Source organism: Vombatus ursinus, unplaced genomic scaffold (genome assembly GCF_900497805.2).
Source record: "Vombatus ursinus unplaced genomic scaffold, bare-nosed wombat genome assembly UNPS02014786.1, whole genome shotgun sequence".
NCBI classification, from domain to species: Eukaryota; Metazoa; Chordata; class Mammalia; order Diprotodontia; family Vombatidae; genus Vombatus; species Vombatus ursinus.
In genome coordinates, this window is record NW_020954564.1 from 54,264,150 (window position 1) to 54,282,909 (window position 18,760).

At 36.5% G+C, this 18,760-nt stretch overlaps 1 protein-coding gene across 1 annotated transcript in view; it reads left to right on the plus strand.

Moving 5' to 3' along the window:
* The window catches only part of LOC114047310 (rhophilin-2-like), a 61,978-nt gene that overhangs the window by 13,167 nt on the left and 30,051 nt on the right, over window positions 1-18,760 (plus strand). The window contains exon 2 of the mRNA XM_027868077.1: window positions 12,080-12,195. Within this exon, the coding sequence (XP_027723878.1) occupies window positions 12,080-12,195 (116 nt within the window). The remainder of the gene's footprint in view (window positions 1-12,079; window positions 12,196-18,760) is intronic.

Genomic DNA, 18,760 nt, shown 5'->3' on the forward strand with positions numbered 1-18,760 from the left:
TTAATGCCATGTAGCAACAATAGAAGTCTGCCAGGGAGTGAGGTAGGGGCTGAATATGGCCTCAGACCAAGCCCCATTTGTACCTGTTACTGTGAACTTGCCACTGATCTTGTAGTTAACATTATTCTAAAATGCCATAGCCTTAAAATAAGGATTTTATTCCATGGTGGTATTTGTCTATGTTTCTCTTTCTACTGTTCTCTGCCTGACTCTGTTCCAAAAATAGATATATAAAGTAAAAATTTGTATATCAAATCCTATTTACCCGTTATAGTATAAAATGGAGTAATTCCAAGGCATAGAAGGTAAAATTGTCATAAGAATTAATAAAAGGCATATTCTTCTGTAATTTTAAAGTTTTTGGTTTATTTAAATGTATTACTATTATTTTTTTTATATCCTAATTCCCAATGTACACCACTACCACCCTTTATAACTTTTATTTATAACAAACACAGTTGAGTAAAACTAAATCACACAGGGGTCATGTTTTGCAGCGCACTAATCATTCTGCACCTGTACTTCATTACCCCTTTATCCAGCACTTAGTGTGGTGCCCAGGCAAGTAGTAGGTGCTTAATAAATGTTTATTGATTGATTGATTAAAGAGGATGGATGTGTGTTTCATCATAGGATGCATCAGGAACCAAGATTGGTCATTCCATTTAGTTGAGATCTGATGCCTTTTTAGTGTTGTTTTCATTTACATTATTTTAGTCATTGTAGAATTGTTCTCCTAGAAAAATATAATATGCCTTAAAAGTTAACACGTTTGTGAATTTTTTTTTTCGGTTTGTTTTTGGATAGATAGTAGGGTTAGGTGACTTGCCAAGGGTCAAACAGCTAGTGAGTGTTATGTGTCTGAGGCCAGATTTGAACTCAGGTCTTCTTGAAGCCAGGGCTGGTGCTCTATCCACTGTACCACCTCGCTGCCCCTGAAGTTTTTTTTTTATGGCTTTTGTTTTTATATCTCTTTTATTTCCAAATACATCTCTTCCAACCCTATCCAGAGAGCCATCTCTTGTTTTTTTTTTAAAAAGGAAGAGAAAAAATTTAAAAGGCAGTCTTATAAAACTAACCTACATATCAACAGAGTCTGATAATGCATGCAATATTTCACACTCATAGTACCTACCTCCTCAATAAAGAGAGGGAGATGCATTTTCTTATCATTTATTTGAAGTTTGACGTTTCATAGCATTCACTTTTGTTGTTTTTCTTACCATTTATATGGTTGAGTAATTGTGCATATTATTTTCTATTTCTGTTTATCTCACTTTACATCAGTTCGTATACTTCTATGCTTCTCTACATTTTTCATATTTATACTTATACTACAGTAATTATTCCATTATATCCATGTACCACGATTTGTTTAGCTAATCCCCAACTAGTGGCATCCACTTTGTTTCTAGTTCTTTGCTACTATAAAATGTACTATTATGAATATTTTGGCATATATGGCACCATTCAATCTTTGATCTCCTTGGGGTATATGCCCAACAGTGAAATCTCTAGGACAAACGGTATGGATGTTTTTGTCAGTTCTTAGCTTAATTTAAAATTGTTTTCTAGAATGCCTGGACCAATTTACAGCTCCACCCACAGTATCTTAGCTTATCTTTCCAGAACACCTTCAGTGTTAGCTATTATCATCTTTGCCAATTTTCTAGATGTGAGGTAAAACCTCAGAGATGTTTTTACTTGTTTTTCTCTTATCAGTAGCAACTTGTAAAGGTTTGGGTTTTTTTTTTTTTTGGTGAGGCAATTTGGGGTTAAGTGACTTGCCCAGAGTCACAGCTAGTGAGTGTTATGTGTCTGAGGGCAGATTTGAACTCAGGTCCTCCTGACTCCAAAACAGAAGCTCTATCCACTTCACCACCTAGCTGCCCAAGGGTTTTGTTTTTTTTAATGAAATAATTAAAACCAAAACAAGTGATAAAAATATCAGATGAAGAGGGAGGAAGGGAATCATGAGCATTCATATAGCACCTACTAAGTGCCAGGTACTGTGCTAAATACTTTACAAATATTATCTCATTTGATCCTTATAACAACCATAGGAAGTTAAGTGTTGTTATTATCTCCATTTTACATTTGAAGAAATGAAGGAAGGCAGGGATTAAGTGACTTGCCCATGGTCGCTCAGTAAATAGCTGAAGTCAAATTTGAACTCCGATCTTTCTGACTCCAGGGCCAGCACTCTAATCACTGCCTCTCCTAGCTGCCTATATGAGATAGGATTGAGATAATAATGCTGAATATGCTAAAGAAAAAGCAAGAACATAACAAACTTCACTGGTTCAAAGATAACTTCCTGTCTCGCATAAATGTACAATTTATCCAAGCATATCTCCATTAGTAGAATTAGATAGTTACTGTCTGGCCTCTTGGGAGCAATGACCACCATGTTATCTGTGATCTGCTTTATCTCCTGTTAACATTTATGCCTTCATGCTTCTCCCAGGTTCATTTTGGCTCCATTCAGGTTGTGTTTTCTTTTTTCTCATTAGGTGGTAGTTTTCATTTGGGGCCTTTCCTTTTTACTGGAATTTCGTTTTCTCCCACTTTTATTTCCTTACACATACTATCTCTCTCTCTCTCATTCTTTCTTTACATTACATGAAGGTTCCTAGTTAAAAAAAAAATCGTATACCAAATATCACCATTAAACACAATAATCACCTGGAATAATGTGTTTTTTTTAAGTGACCTTAAAAATTTGATCCTTATATTTATCATGATAAATATCTTGGAGGAAAATATTTTTTAATTGGGAATACAGAGTTGTTTCTATCAAGTACCTTTAATAAAGTTATTTCTTTGTCTGGAAGGCTCTGTGAGCATTTATTTAACTTACTCTGCAGATATTAATTTAATAACTACTTGAATGAATGCTATCATAGAGGAGATTACTGCTCAGTAATGGATTGGGCTAGATGACCTCTGAGGTTCCTTTCAACTCAGAAATTCTATGCTAAAGTACAGCCACAAGTACAAGGTATAGAATTCTTAACCCTTACTTTTGCCTTTTCATTTTCTCAGGACATTAATTTTTTTTTTTGATCAATTAGTTGTGTCTAACTCTTCATGACTCCACTTGGGGTTTTCTTGGCAAAAGATCCTAGAGTGGTTTGCCATTTCCTTCTCCAACTCATTTTACAGATGAGGAAACTGAGGCAAACAGGGTTAAGCGACTTGTTCATTGTCACACAGCTTGTAATTATCTGTGGTCATTTTGGACTCAGGTCCTCCCGACTCCAGGCCTGGTGCTCTGTTCACTGCACCACCTAGCTGCCCCATCAATTGATTAATTAATTTATTAGTTCATATGAATTCAGTTGTGTTTCCATTGTTTCTTACTTACCAGCTAAAGTAGGAGTTCCTTCTTTCAGTCTAGCAACAGCACCAAAGTTTAGTACTTGTCCTCAGGCCTTGTTTGCTGTGAATTTACTGCTCGATTCACACTGTGGAGAGAAGAATTCTCTTTCAACCCAGAAGTCCTGCTTAGCTTCTCCTCTTCATTAGTTGTCTCACTTAGTAGTAAAGAGTTGTGCACCATTTTTTGGTTTGTTTTTAGATTATAATTTAACTGAATAAATTAAAGTTAAAACTTAAATTAATATATTTTTTAATGTCTTTTGCTTTTAGATCACAGTCATTTCTATTTATGCCCTTAACTCACTGTCTGATGAGGCCTCCTTCTCAAAAACAACAAAATAGTTCAGCACAATCAACCAACACAGAAACCTGAATTAATTTCAAGGCCATTAAAAAGTATAAAATCTTTCCCTTGGGCCAAGATATAGTAATTCTTTTCTGGTTTACAATAAGGTGGGGTATTTGATTTTGTTTTGTACTGCATCTATTTGTGTCTCTGGCCATTTGTCTCCATTTAACCAAAACTTCTGTCTTGCTTTTTTATTTTAGGCACTGTCATTTCTTCTAACATCTAAACCCTAGAAACGAACATTTTGAGTCCTACACGATAGGATGGGAAAGAGTTAGGAACCTCTTTAGAAGCAAGTTTGTTGTTTGTCGCAGTATTAGCTTGGGAGTTTGGCTGAATGGTAATGGTGGTCACCGCCCAATTGCCTTATCTTTTGCTTTAAAATTCCACCTGTATGAATCAAGAGTAAGGAAAGTGGGGCCCATGGGAAGGGCCTATAAGACAAATATTTTCTTGCATTTCAGCTTAGCTCAATCCTAGATATCTGGCCCTATGAGACGTGAAGCAGGCAAGGGAGGATTCCCCAGGGCAGAAAAAGAATTTGCCCTATGAATCAGAGGAGAATTGTCTGAAAGTTAATATGAGCTGTTCTAAGTGGTGGTGTGTTTCCTGGGGGTTATTTGGACAAGTTCCAAAGCACCACATGATTATACCTCACATTTGTTTTGGCTTGAGCTCCATTTCCTTCTTTAGATTTACTTCTCAAAGTTGGCAAATGATGCCATTGGGAGCAGCAGGTAGCTCAACTAACTATAGGAAGGATAAAGTAAATGTATTGCTCCTCTTAAATGTCTGGCAAAGTCAATAACTAGTTATACAACCTGAATAATAACTACCTCCTACAGTTGGTGATAATATAGAATTTTGTCAGAACATTTTAGGGGCACCTGATGAGACAAGATTCCCATTTTCTGCAAACCAGAATTAGATTTGATAAGATCTATATTAAACTGAGCATATTTAAATGTTTTTTTAAACATGAATTCAGATTTATTTTTATTTGTAAAAACAAACAAAAAGGATAAGGTAAAATGGTTTATATGTGAAATCTGATTACCACAAATTCTGAGAGTACCTAAATTGTTTCAGTGAAGGGGCTTCTGTTTTTTTGTCCATCAAATAAATGGGCCATTGGTTGGGATTTGGTGGTGGTGGTGGTGGCGGTGGCGGTGGGGGGAGGAGGGGGTGTTTGTGTCTTTTTTTTTTTAGGGAGGACGATTCTGTAGCAACTATATGGTACAGTGGTTAGAACTATCCCAGAACCAGAAAGACCTGGATTCTAGTTCTGCCTCTTGACACATATTGGATATATGAGCTTGGGAAAGTTACTTAACTTCCCAGTGATTTGGGCAACTCCTCTAATTGGTTGAGGGACTTTCCTCATTTGGAAGTTCTCTATTTCAATATAATCACTGGTTTAGTCCCTTTACCTATCTCTTATCAATTGTAATAGAGATTAACCTATATTTGGGGTACAATAAAAACTTGGTTAGAAGCAAAACAAAGGGAGCCAGTTCATCAAACTCCTGTTGATTCTTCTTGTTTTGATATGTCTCCCTTTAAGTGTATCTAAAACCTATAGATGAATAAAAGACAAGGATGTTCAAGATCTCTTAAGGTTTATTCTAACTCTAACATTCTACAATTCCATGAATGCAGGGACTTGGATGTGCTGACAGGGGCAGCTGAGTATTTTCCCCAGCAATGGGCCTGCTGAGATCTTCATATATGAAAGAATAATACTTTACATTTTTTTCATAAATTTAGCAATTTCCGCAAATATGAACAAATTGAAGGACTAAAACTCCAAGTCAAAGAGGTAATTCCCTGGGCAGCTAGGTGGCGCAGTGGATAGAGCACTGGCCCTGAAGTCAGGAGGACCTGAGTTCAAATCCGGCCTCAGACACGTAACACTTACTAGTTATGTGACCCTGGGCAAGTCACTTAATCCCATTGCCTAGCCAAAAAATAAATAATTAAAAAAAAAAAAGATAATTCCCATTATTATCAAATAGTGGGAACCCTACTGGTAAAGAGGGTATGGTGAGTTTTGTAGCTTGTGTGTATTGCTAGACTGCTTTTCAAAAAAATTTTTTTTTTACCAATATTATGTTTCCACTAACAATATAACACTGCATATTTTGCCATGATTTCGTCAAGATTAAATTTTTTTTTTGTCAATTTAATGAGTATGAGGGGGCATGGTACTTCAAATTGATTTAAATTTGCATTCCTTTAATTATGAAGTAGAACAGTTTTTCAAATGATAACAATTTATGTTTCTTTTTTCAAAAATTGTGTGTAGCCTTTGACTATTCCTCCACTGGAGAACAGATATTACTCTTAAACTCTGTATCAATTCCATATAGATTTTGGATGTTAGATATTAATCAACTATGTTATTAGAACTATGTTTTCCAATCTCTTGATCTATTTTTTAAAATTGTAGATATTGGGTTTATTTGTTTTGTTTTCTCTTCAAAAGTTCTTTATTTTTATGTAATGAAATCCACCTGACCTCATGGGGCTCTTCTGAGGATCAAATAAGATCATGTACATAAAGCATTTTGCAAATATCAGCTAATATTACTGTTTTGTCCCTAATGGTTTGTTTTATTTGTATAATAATAATTTTTTGTTTCTTCACAATTGGAATAAATAATCTTCCCTTTTCCTCAGTTTTGAAATTATTTTTAAAAATATTTCAAACATTGATGTGATTGGGTCAGTGATAGTAAATGGTTTGAGGTATGGAACTAAAACCATTTTTGGCCAAAATTTACCTTCAACCTTTTGACGGGTTTGTGATTCCATTTATGTTGGTATTCCTGTTAGTGGTGCAAATCACAACAAAGCTGTACTCTTTGGATTACCCTCAAAATTTATCATATGTTATGGTCTGTTTATGTCTATCCTTGTCCTTTGGGTTTTTCTCAACTTTAACTATTTGGTGAATGGTATTCCATGACTCAGAGCCCTATCACTTTTATTGTTAAAAAGATGGGCCTTTGTTTTTAGGAGGAGAGAAACTTTCCACCCCCCCCATATTTATTTTGAAAAATACTCATCTGTGTCCATTTTCATTTAGGATTTTAGAGGTAGATGGGACATTAAGAGTTGTCAGGTCCAACAGAAAGGCTAAGCCTGTTTCTTAAGTAGATAGTTATAGAGTCCTCAGGATAGTAAATAGGAGCTGCATGAACACAGAGGCTATGTTGTTTTTCATCTATATATCCCTAGCAACAAGTACACTGCCTTTCCCATAGCAGGTGCTCAGTAATGTTTGTTGAATTTATAAAAAGGCTAGATTGGTGATTCATAGGCTCCTACCACACTAGAGCTGAGAAAGGCATTAAAAATGTTCTTTGATGGCTTAAGCTGAGGTCCAGAGGAGCTAGGTCACTTGTTTTAGCACAGCACATAAAACAGGTTGGTGGCAGAGCAAAGATTAAAACTCAGGTCTTTTGACTCTGTGTAGTGTTCTTTCCACTGAATATAAATATATATATATATATGTATATGTTCAGGTGTGGGTGGGATTGAGGAAATGCATGGGACTGACTCAAAACCACCTGTGATAATAGGTCCAGATCCACATCCTCTTTTTGCAAAAATAAATTGAACTTTGAGGATTTAGGGAACTTCACATGAATCATACTTCCTTCTCCTCTAGAAGAGTTCAAGATGCATTTATATAAGTTTTCATCTTAATACTGTAGAATGGTATGCCAGTACTAGGTTCCAGTGGGCCAGGAGAAAGGCCATCAGTCATATAGGTCCTTCATAGAAGTCCTAGGGAAAACCAAAGACAAAAATTGCAGAGTTAGAAGTTGTAGGAGGAATGGACCCTGATCTTCAAAAGGGATTTTTCCTCACACCAAAGAAATCACAGATTTATCAAAGTGTGTTTGTGCTGAGAAGCAAGATGATTCTAAGTAAAATTCCCCAGTAAAAGCTAAACTTAAGTTTTCCTGTGCTTTGGGTTTTAATTATACTCCACATCTTCAGGCTAATTAGCCTCATGTGAAAATTGTGGGCAAGTCAAAGTGATAAAAAAACCAGGAGTTTACTATCCATTACTGAAAGTGGTAGAACCTTTAGGAAGGTACATCCTGAAATTAGCAGTAAGAAAAAAAGTATAAATCATGTAATTTTGTTGCAAAGTGTAACATCTCCCTAGTAACTTTTCAGAAGATAGGAGGAAAAGGATGAGTTCAGTCTTTATTGTTTCCTTTAAGTTACATTTAGCTTTTATTTAAAAGAGACCAAATTAGATATCAGGATTTCTTATTAGAAATCATTTAATGGTTTAAAAGATAGTGTTAGCACACCTATCAGATTGACCAACATGACAAAACAGGAAAATGATAAATATTGGAGAAGGTGTGGGAAAATTGGAACGCTAATGCATTGTAGGTGGAGTTGTGAACTGATCCATTTTGGAGAGCAATTTGGAACTATGCCCAAAGGGCTATAAACTCATGCATATCCTTTGACCCAGCAATAGCACTTCTAGGTCTATATCCCAAAGAGATCATAAAAATGGGAAAAGGACCCACATGTACAAAAATATTTATAACAGCTCTTTCTGTGGTGGCAAAGAATTGGAAATTGAGAGGATACCCATCAATTGGGGAATGACTGAACAAGTTGTGGTATATGAATGTAATGGAATGCTATTGTGCTGTAAGAAATGTTGAGCAAATGGACTTCAGAAAAACCTGAAAGACTTGTATGGTCTGATGGTGAGTGAAGTGAGCAGAACCAGGAGAACGTTGTATACGTTAATAGCCACATTGTACAATTACTAACTTTGATAGACTTGGCTCTTCTCAGTAATGCAAGGATCTAAGACATCTCCAAACGTTTCATGATGTAGAATGCTGTACACATCCTGAGAAAGAACTATGGAGTCTGAATGGAGATCAAGGCATACTATTTGCTTTTTTTTTCTTTTTCTTCTGTTTTGTTTCTTTTTTTTTTGTGGTTCCTCCTATTGCTTCTAATTCTTCTTTACAACATGACTAATGTGAAACTATGTTTAATAGGAATGTATATGTAGAGCATATATCAGATTGCACGCTGTCTTAGGGAGGGAGGGAGAGAAAATTTAAAACTGAAAAGCTTATGGAAGGGAATGTTGAAAACTAAAAATAAATTAATTAAAAATAAATTTAATAAAGTAAAAAAAATGATATTGTCAGATTTTGATGTTTTAAGCTGGAACAGGCATAATATCAAAGTAAATAGTGAGAGAGGGAATACAGAGGTGGCAAAGTAGAGTAAATTCTTATGTAGAAACACCTTAGTATAAGAGACAATATGACTTATCTCTAATACATCATTTTAGAGGCCACCAATAAAGCAGTCCTTGAGTTTGTCAGTGCTGCCAAGATGGCCAGTTCTTCAGTCTCCTGAAATCCCATGATCTATTCCTCTCAACTGCAGCCATCCATAACTTGGATTTTACTATTACCCACAAATGATCCACTTCCTTAATCAAAAGCTTTGACATCCTCTATCTCTCACTATAACTGATCATTCTCTCTCTTCCCATGCCTCACCCCTCCCAAACCAATTCTTCATTCTCATTAGTTTGTAATCCCTTCCCCAATTGGTACTTTTCTCAGGCCATTACCTTGACTTTCCTCTTTTTCCAATCTTGACCCTGTTATGGTTTACCATTCAACTCTATGCTGTCATTTACTTTGAATTCCTTACTCCCTTGTTGTACTGCTGCTCATCCTTTGTTAAACTCTAGCCCTGAATTTTATCCACCATCTCTACCACTTCTGTTCCTAATTATGTGATGTTCAACAGAGGTGAAGGAAGTCATACAACCATGTTGATTGGATAACACTACAAATTCATATTCTCTAAATTCTAGCTCTCACTGTAAACAAGGCAATGTTTTTATTCTTCCCTGATTGATTCCCTACCTCACTCCCCAAAGAAGCTGTTCCAAAGTTTCTCTATTCAAGTATCCCACTCCCCTCAGCTGAGGACCTTGACTATTAGTTCACTTAGAAATTTTAGGTCATTTGCCATGAAATTCCTCTTCTCTACTCTTCATCTCAAAATTTCATGACATCATCCTCCATTCTCTCCTCATTTTCCTTACTCTCTTATAATGAGGTAGGGGGCCCTTCACATTGCCAAGACCAATCCCTCTATATATGCCCTTGACTCCATCTCCTATAATCTTTTCTAGCAGATTTTTCCCTTTCTAATCTTCAGCCTTTCTCTACCTGCTGGTTCTTTCCATCTTGTTTTCAGACATGCCCAAATATTCCCCATTCTTGAAAAACCTTGACTAGATCCAACCATCCCCTCAAGATATTATCCTATATCTCTCATTCCTTTCTCTGCCAAACTCTTTGCAAATATTGTCTATCCTCATTGTCTTCAATTCATCACCCTCCTTAACCTTTGCCATTTGGCTTCCAAGCCAAAGTTTAAAGTTACCTGAGGTCTTAGTTGTTAGATCTGATGGTCTTTTCTCAGTTCTTGAGGTCACCTGTCTGCTTCATTTGAACACTATTGACCACTATCTTATCCTGGATAATCTATTCTCTGGGATTTTGTGATATTATTCTTTCCTTGTTCTCTATCTTCTCAATGACTGTTTCTGTTTTTGCTTTGATGGTTCATCATCCATATTATGCTTTCTAACTGTGAGTATTCCCCCAAGAGAATAGGCCTTCTTCGCTTTTCCCTCACATACTCTCGGCATGGTTTTAACAGTACTGTCTATGCAAATGATTCGTATACATATGTATATATGTGTCTAGAATGGAATGAATGAAAAAAGTTTATTAAGTTCTTATTATGTGCAAAGCACTATGCTAATTCTGGGAATACAAGTAGGAAAGTAAGATAGTCCCTGTTCTGAAAGAGGTCATACTCTAATGTGAGAGATAATACATATGGAAGGTTTTAGCTCCGAGTCAGATGGAAAGATCCCATCATCCTTAGGGTTCAGTGGCAAAGGAGGTATTTATTCTGTATAAACTTACATGTGTACTTGTCTGCTCTTTAAAATGTAAACTCCTTGAGTAGGGATTGTTTCATTTATTGAGTTTGTATCCCTACCTCCTAGTAGGGTGGTTGGCATGTGGTAGTTTAATAAATACGTATTGATTGATTGGCCCATTTCTTACTTTCCTAAATTTGAGAGCATATTGGCTGTTTATGGAAGGATTTAAGAGTATGTAGAGAATAGCAGAATTCATAATGATATGACCAAACTATAAAGAATGTATTCTGGTTTTAGCTACTTTTACCTACCAACTCCTCCTTGAAAATAAAACATAATTTTTAAAAAATCCACCAAATTAGATGATAATTTATTTTATTTTTTCTTTTAAAAAATTTTAAAAATTCATTTTAAACTTAAATACAAAATGAGAAAAGAAAAAACATTTCCATGTGCACAGCAGAACATAGAATTCAATATAAGACAATAAATTACTATTCAAACAGTTTACTTTTAAAAAAAATCTGTAATAAATACTGTATGTTGTTTTAAAGCTACCTCAGCTTTTTCTGTGCTTCCTTCTAAATTTTCTTTTGTGCTGTGCACATTTTATTTTATTTTTTCTCTCTCCTGCCAAACTTTGTCCTAGAGAAGGCTACAATTAAACATCACTATCCTTCTTCCTTTATTTACCCTATCCCTCCTCATGAATCTGATTTGTTTCTACTCACTACCTTGCCCTTCTATTCCTTAATCTACCCACCCCTCTAAGAGTCCCCGCCTTATCCTCTTCCCCCTCCCTCCTAATTATTAACCTACACAACCTTCTAAAGGTCCCTCCCTTATCCTATCCCCTCACCCTCTAATTTCTTTCTAGAAGACTAGATTTTTATACTCTTGTACATATTGTACATATTGTTCCCTCTTTAATCTATTTCCAATGAGAGTAAAAGTCCAGCCCTATAAGCCCTGAACTCCCATTTGCTTCTTCTGTATCAGGTCTTCCTTTCAAGCCTGATTTGAATGAAATAATTGCTTCTTTTTACCTATCCCTACCCAGTTTTATTTTTTAGAATCATCCCACCATACTTAGCTTAGCCTAAACCTTTCTTTTAAACTACTCAAGTAGATTATAATTTAAAAAGAAATGCAACTCAAATTGATAACTACTCTGTTGAATGCTAGAATTTTGGATATATGTAGGTACTAATTTTGTTTTGAGATAAAAAGTTCCATCATTCAGTTAGAATGAAATAGTTTGTTCCATCCTAGTATTTTTAAAGTTCACAATTTAAATTTTAATATTAGATGAAATATTATTTCCTTTTTTTTGTTCTGTTGGCCTCTGATGAACAATTTCTTATTATTTCTAGGGTTGTAACCCCCTGGCTCAGACAGGGCGAAGCAAACATCAGAATCAAAGGGCTGCATTAAACCAACAGATCATGAAAGCTGTTCGAATGAGAACTGGTGCTGAAAATCTATTAAGGTATGTTATTGCTATCTCTGCTTCTAAAGCAAATGGAATTGGCTTCTCTACCTTGAACCTTTTGTGTCAGCTTTATGGCTTTTCTGAATTCCTGAGCAATGCTCAGGAAGTTTTGGATTTAGTAAGTTGCTTTATGCTCTGTGTCTTTTAAATACCTCCAGTCCACATAGACAGAGCTAGTGTTCTGAACTCACAGAATCATAAGGAACCTTTGAAACTCTTTAATCCAACCAGGACCTTAACAAGAATCTCCTCTTCTATATACAGTCCTCAACAAATGGTCATCTAACTGCCTTTGCTTTGAGGCAATTACCTCTTGAGGCAATGCTTTCTGGTTTGTTTGTTTTTTAAAGTGGAATTTTGGATACATTTAGAATGGGGAGGGACTTCAGGGGTAAGCTAGTCTAATTTCCCCATTTTGCAAATGAGGAAACAGGAGCACAAAGAGGTTGCAAAGTTAAACAGGTAATAACTGGCAGACGTGGGGTTTGAACCCAGATCCTTCGATTCTAGATCTATTATGATTTTCACTGTGCCATAGGATAACTCTTAACTGTTAAAACAACAACAACACCAACAACAACAAAAACCGTTTTCCCTACATAAAATCAAAATCTGACTTAGGGTTTTAAATGCAAAGTGATATGTAACTATTGAAATAAAGAAGAAAGAAAAACCTACCCTGGAACTCTTAACAACTTATGTGTAAATTTTGATTCAGGTAAGTTGTGGTCAAATTATTGGAGGCTCCCTTGTATAAATGTACTATATTTTTTATTGTATTTGTTGTGTGAATTTTTGATTCTAAACCTAAAAGTTAAAATTTTGCCTAAAGAAAGGGAATAGCTGATGTGAACACATAACAATGACTGCAGGAATATGATGAGACTAGAAGGATCTTTAGAAATAGATTATTTTCCATTTTTGACATTTGGGAAGATTCCTTAATATTGCCTTTTCTAGAATTAAAAACTCTGAGACCAGGAATCATTGTTTTGTCTCTTTTGACATCTAATAGTTTTATGTATATTTGTAAGGTGGGAAATTTTTTTTTTATTAACCTATCCCTCCTCAGTCTCTCTCACTACCCATATCCAATCTGTTGCCAAGATCTGTTGATTTTGTCTTCATAACATCTATTGCATTTATCCCCTTCTGTCTTCTGACACTTTACCACCTTGCTGCAGATCCTCGTCACCTCAAATCTAGACTACTACCATAACCTGCTAGTTGGTCAGTTTGTCATAAAGTCTCTGCCTCCCAGTCCAACCTCTGCTCAGCTGCCAGAGTGAGTTTTCTAAAATGCAAGTCTGACCATATCACCCTTCCATATGCAATAAACTCCACTGGCTTCCTATCACATCCAGGATCAAATATAAAATCCTCTGGCATTCAAAGTCCTTCATGTGCCCTCTCTCTTTCTAGTCTTTTTTTTTTAAGTGCCCACTTTACTCCAGGCACTGTGCTAGGTACTGAAGGTACGGTACAAAACCAAAGATATTCCCTAATCAAAGGAGCTTACGCTCCATTAGGGGAAATAACAATGAACATTTATAGTTACATATAAAATTTATTTTTTTAATTAATTTATTTTCAGTTTTCAACATTCACTTACATAAGCTTTTGAGTTTTAAATTTTCTCCCCCTCCGTCCCCAAAACAGCATGCAATCTGATATAGGCTCTACATATACATTCCTATTAAACATATTTTCACATTAGTCATGTTGTAAAGAATTAGAACCAATAGAAGGAACCACAAGAAAGAAGAAACAAAGTGAAACAGAAGAAAAAGAAAAAAAAAGCAAATCTCCATTGATACTCCTACACCAATCCCACCCCTTCCAGCTTTCCTTGTTATTCCTCAAACAAGACACTATCTCCTGACTCTGGGCGTTTTCATTGGCTGTCCCTTATGCCTGGAATACTCTCTCTCCTCATTTATGCCTGTTGCCTTCCTTTAAGTCCCAGCTAAAATCCAGCCTTCTACAGGAAGCCTTTCCTGATCCCCTTTAATTCTAGTGCCTCCAATTCCTGATATAGCTTGCTTTTACCTAGTTTTTTGGCTGTTATATTCCTCCGTTAAACTGTGATCTCCTTGAGAGTAGAGATTATCTTTTGCGTTTCTTTGGATCTCTAGCACTTAGCATAGTGCCTGGCACATAGTAGGTACTTAATAGATGTTTATTGACAATCTGACTTCACTCCAGAACTTTTCTACAATGCCTTCATCTTCTCAGTCCCTTTCCCAGTTTTTCAGCTTCCTTTTGTGTTGTCTCTTCATTCAGGACTGGGTCTTTCTTTCTGTTTGTATTTGTATTCCTAGCTCTTAGTACTGTGCCCAGCACATAGAAAATATTTAATAAATGCTTGTTGACTGACTGACTATTCCCCATCCCTCATTGAGCAAAATAAAAAAAAAAAACAACCTGAAAAAGAAATCCCTTACTATATATCTTACATAATCAAGCAAAATAAATTCACATGTTAATCACCACACTTTCCAAGATGAGTGGAGTTTATCTTCCTTCTTTGGGACTCCTGGCTTCCAGTGTTTCTGGGAAATGTGGCAACTCAAAAAGACAAGTTCAGGGGACTCCTTAAAATTCCATAAATGTCTTCCTAGTTTCATCTGAAATTGTGTTTCATAATTTCTTATGGCATAATGATATTCTGTTACATTCAGATACTATAATTTGTTCAGACTTTTCCTCTTTAGTTTCCAACTTTTGGCAATCACAGAAAGAACTTCTATTAATATTTTTGTACACATAGATCCTTTTCCTCTATTTTTTATTTCTTTGGGGTATTAGATCATAGCTTTATCATTTAAATATTCTATAAAGTGCCTATAAATGTCCAGTGCATATGAGGCATTGAAATATTACCTGAGGATTAAGCAAAGGTATGAAATTTGTGTGAGCATTTATTCTTAACCCAGGTAGGTATAACTTCTGATTTAAGAGTAAAGAATACAGCATTGAATCTCATCCCCAATCCTTTTCTTTTTAAGTAAAGTGCTCTGAGTTTTCTCCTTTACATAGTTACAAATGTGAATCAGTCCTCTTAGCAGCCTTCCACTGAGGCCCTTCTTTCTGTGGGTCCTGTGTCAAAATAGATTTCCCTTGAGTTCCTCTACAGAACACTGTGCCCTGCTTTTGAGCACCTGTTTCAGGAAAGTAAATGGTATTTACTGCTGTACACACTCTTGTTCCTTTGGGGCAGTAGGAGAAAGTATCTTGTTATTTCCTGCTTTCCAGAAAATCCCTATGTTTTAGGAGTGGATGATGGGCTGACCCATAATACTATGTATGAGAGGGAACTGATCTATTTCTGGATAGGCGGAGTGCCTCCTAATTAGGGGTTGTAGGTAACCCTGAAGTTGAAAGAAGTAATAGGGGTTCTTAAGATTACATATATGTACTCATAACCAAAACAACTCTGGCAGCTAGCGATGTGACAGCTGGGCCACTTATCTAATACTCTAGTTCCTGTATATGACCGCTTTGATTAGAAAAGGAAAGTCAATCAGTAATTATTGTGAACAGAGCATTTACCAGGAAACTAAAAAAAAAAAAAAAACCTAGTTCAAACAAGTATAGTCAAAGTACCTTTGAACCCAGAGTTGCAGAGTTTAAAATTCAGATTTTCATATGGAGCCAGTTGTGATGGAGGCAGTGCCGCCTAATGGTCAGAGTGTTGGACTTGTAGTTCATTACACCTGTATTAGAATCTTGCCTCTGACACTGTACTCTCATCTGTAAATAGCTTATAATACCCAGACCTTCTCAGAAGCTTATTATGAGGTCCAGATGAAATCATATATATGTAAAATATTTTACAAGACTTAAAATATCATGCAAATGTCAGTTATGATGATGATGGTGGTGGTGGTGATGATGACAGTGATGAAAGGGAGAGGGGTTGAAGAGAGCAACAGGAGGGACAGAGGATCTTGGTTCAAATCTTGGCTCTGCCATTTAGTACTCTTTTGACTTTCTGGGCTTCAGTTTCCTCAACTGTAAAATGAGAGGGTCAGACTAGGTGAACTTCTAAGGTTCCTTCCACTCTTAATATGTGATCATGCTTTTTATTCAGTTGTGTTCAGTTTTTGGTTTGCATTTTATTTCATCTATAACTCACAAAGACATGTAAATTTCATTGATGGCAGTGGCCTCCTGAAGTGGGCATTCCTGTTGGAAAGAGTTTGAAGTTTCCTTAGGCTTAACCTATTAAAAACAGTCAGAGGAATGGCTATTTTGAAATAACTCCCCCCCCCTTTTTTTTTACATGAATGAATTTCCAAATATTTTGTCGTCATTTTCCTTAGGGTGTTCTGTTCCATTCCATTAACTCCCCAAGTAAATAACCATTGTGAACATTCAAGCAAAACTAAAGCCGCATGGTAAAGTTGGCGCTCTAGTTGTATTTGCCTTTTGGGGGGAGGTATGTTAATTATTTTCAGCAATGACCTAAAAGTTCAAAGTGCCACTTTCCATAGAATGCTCTCAGAGGAAACCTGAAAGGTACTTATTAAACTAACTCTGGGAAGCTTACATTTTCTTAGCTATGGAATAACTGAGAAATTGTTAAAACAACTATGGTATTTCAGTGCTTCTTGACTGCTCTGCATAGTAAAGCTAACAAGCCACCTAAAAGGGATTCTCTAGCAGGTGCCTTTAGGGTAAAGGGTAGTTTCAACCACAGACCAAACCTCTGACTCTTCAGGTTCTCTGGCATGCCACAGGAGACCAGTGCTGCTGGGGTGAAAAATAAAAGGGAAAATATTTTCTTTTAAAATAAAGGGAGCTTCTTAAGCAGATGTTGAAATTCAAAGAGCAAGAATTTCTTAAGCACCTACTATGTGCCAAGTACTGTGCTAGATAGGCAGATACAAAAGCAAAGAATAAAACAATTCCTACTCTCAAGGAGCTTATGGGGTAATGGGGGAGAATATAAATCTATATAGCATAGACATAATTAAATGTTTTGTTGTTTGTCTTTTGTTCTCCAAGAGGACCATGACATCAGGAAGGTGATGCCATGACTTGCAAGTGAATATAAAGTGAATAAATAGAAGTTTATACAAAGTAGTTAAATACAGTGGAGTTTGGGAGGACGGGCACAAGCAGTTGCAGGATGAGGAGGGGGGAACAGGAAAGGCTTCATGGAAAAGATGGTGCTCAAACTGTGTCTTAAAGGAAAAAGTTGAGAGGCTCTATATCAGGTGGAAGAAAAGAAGAAGACTGCAACCCCAAATGTGGGACAGCCAGAACAAAGTCATGGGGATGGGAGATGGAGTATCAGGCATGAGGGACAGAATGTAGTACAGGTTAGCTGCGTTGCTGGGTTCTGGAGGGGAAATAATGTCCAGTGATGATGGAAAGATAGGTGGGGGGCTAGTTTATGAAGGGCCTTAAAAGCTATACAGAGGACTTTATTTTTATTTTATCTTAGAGGCATAAGAAGACACAGGAGTTTTATTGAGTAAGGGAGTAACATGGTCAGATCTACTCTTAAAGAAAATTACTTTGGTTGAATGTATACAATGGACTGGAGTATTGAGGGACTTGAGATCTGGGGACTAATTAGGAAGCTGTTGCAAAGGAGAGAGGTGATTAGGGCCAGAACTAAGGAGTGGAGAGAATAGGGCCAGATTAGAGAGATGTGGAGGTAGAAATGGCAAAATTTGGCAGCACACATCCAGATGAGAGGGGTAAGGAAGGGTGAGGAGTACATCATAATGAAGAAGTTATGAATGTGGGACACTGGAAGGATGGTGGTACCTTTGCAGAAATAGGGAAGTTTGGAGAAGGGGAGGGTTTTTTCGGAGAAAGATAATGAGTTGTGGGTTTGTTTGGTTTTTTTTTTGGTTAATTTGATTTATTTTTTAAACACTTTTTTTTTTAGTTTTCATCATTCACTTCCACAAGATTTTGAGCTCCAAATTTTCTCCCCATCTCATCCCTCCCCCGACCCCAAGATGGCATACATTCTGTATACTCCTTCCCCTAATCTGCCGTCCCTTCTATCTCTCCTCCCCTTCTCTTATCCCCTTTCCCCTCATATTTTCCTGCAGGGTAGGATAGATTTCTATACCCATTTCCTGTATTTCTTATTTCCCAGTTGCATATGAAAACAATTTTTTTTTAAACTTTTGTTTTTAAAACTTTGGGTTCCAAATTTTCTCCCTTCCTCCCTCCCCACCCACCCTCATTGAAAAGGCAAGTAACTCGATTCAGGTTATACGTGTGTAGTCATGCAAAACACTTCCACAGTAGTCATGTTGTGAAAAACTAAGTATACTTCCCTTTATCCTATCCTGCCCCCCCATTTATTCTGTTCTCTCTTTTGACCCTGTCCCTCCTCAAAAGTGTTTGCTTCTGATTACCCCCTCCCCCAATCTGCTCTGCTCTCTTGTCCCCTTTCCCCCCTGTTTTCCTGAAGGGTAAGAATTGAATGTGTATATTTTTCCCTCCTTAAGCCAAATCCGATGTGAGTAAGATTCACTTATTCCCTCTCACCTTCTCCCATTTTCCCTCCACTGTAAAAGACTTTTCTTGTCTG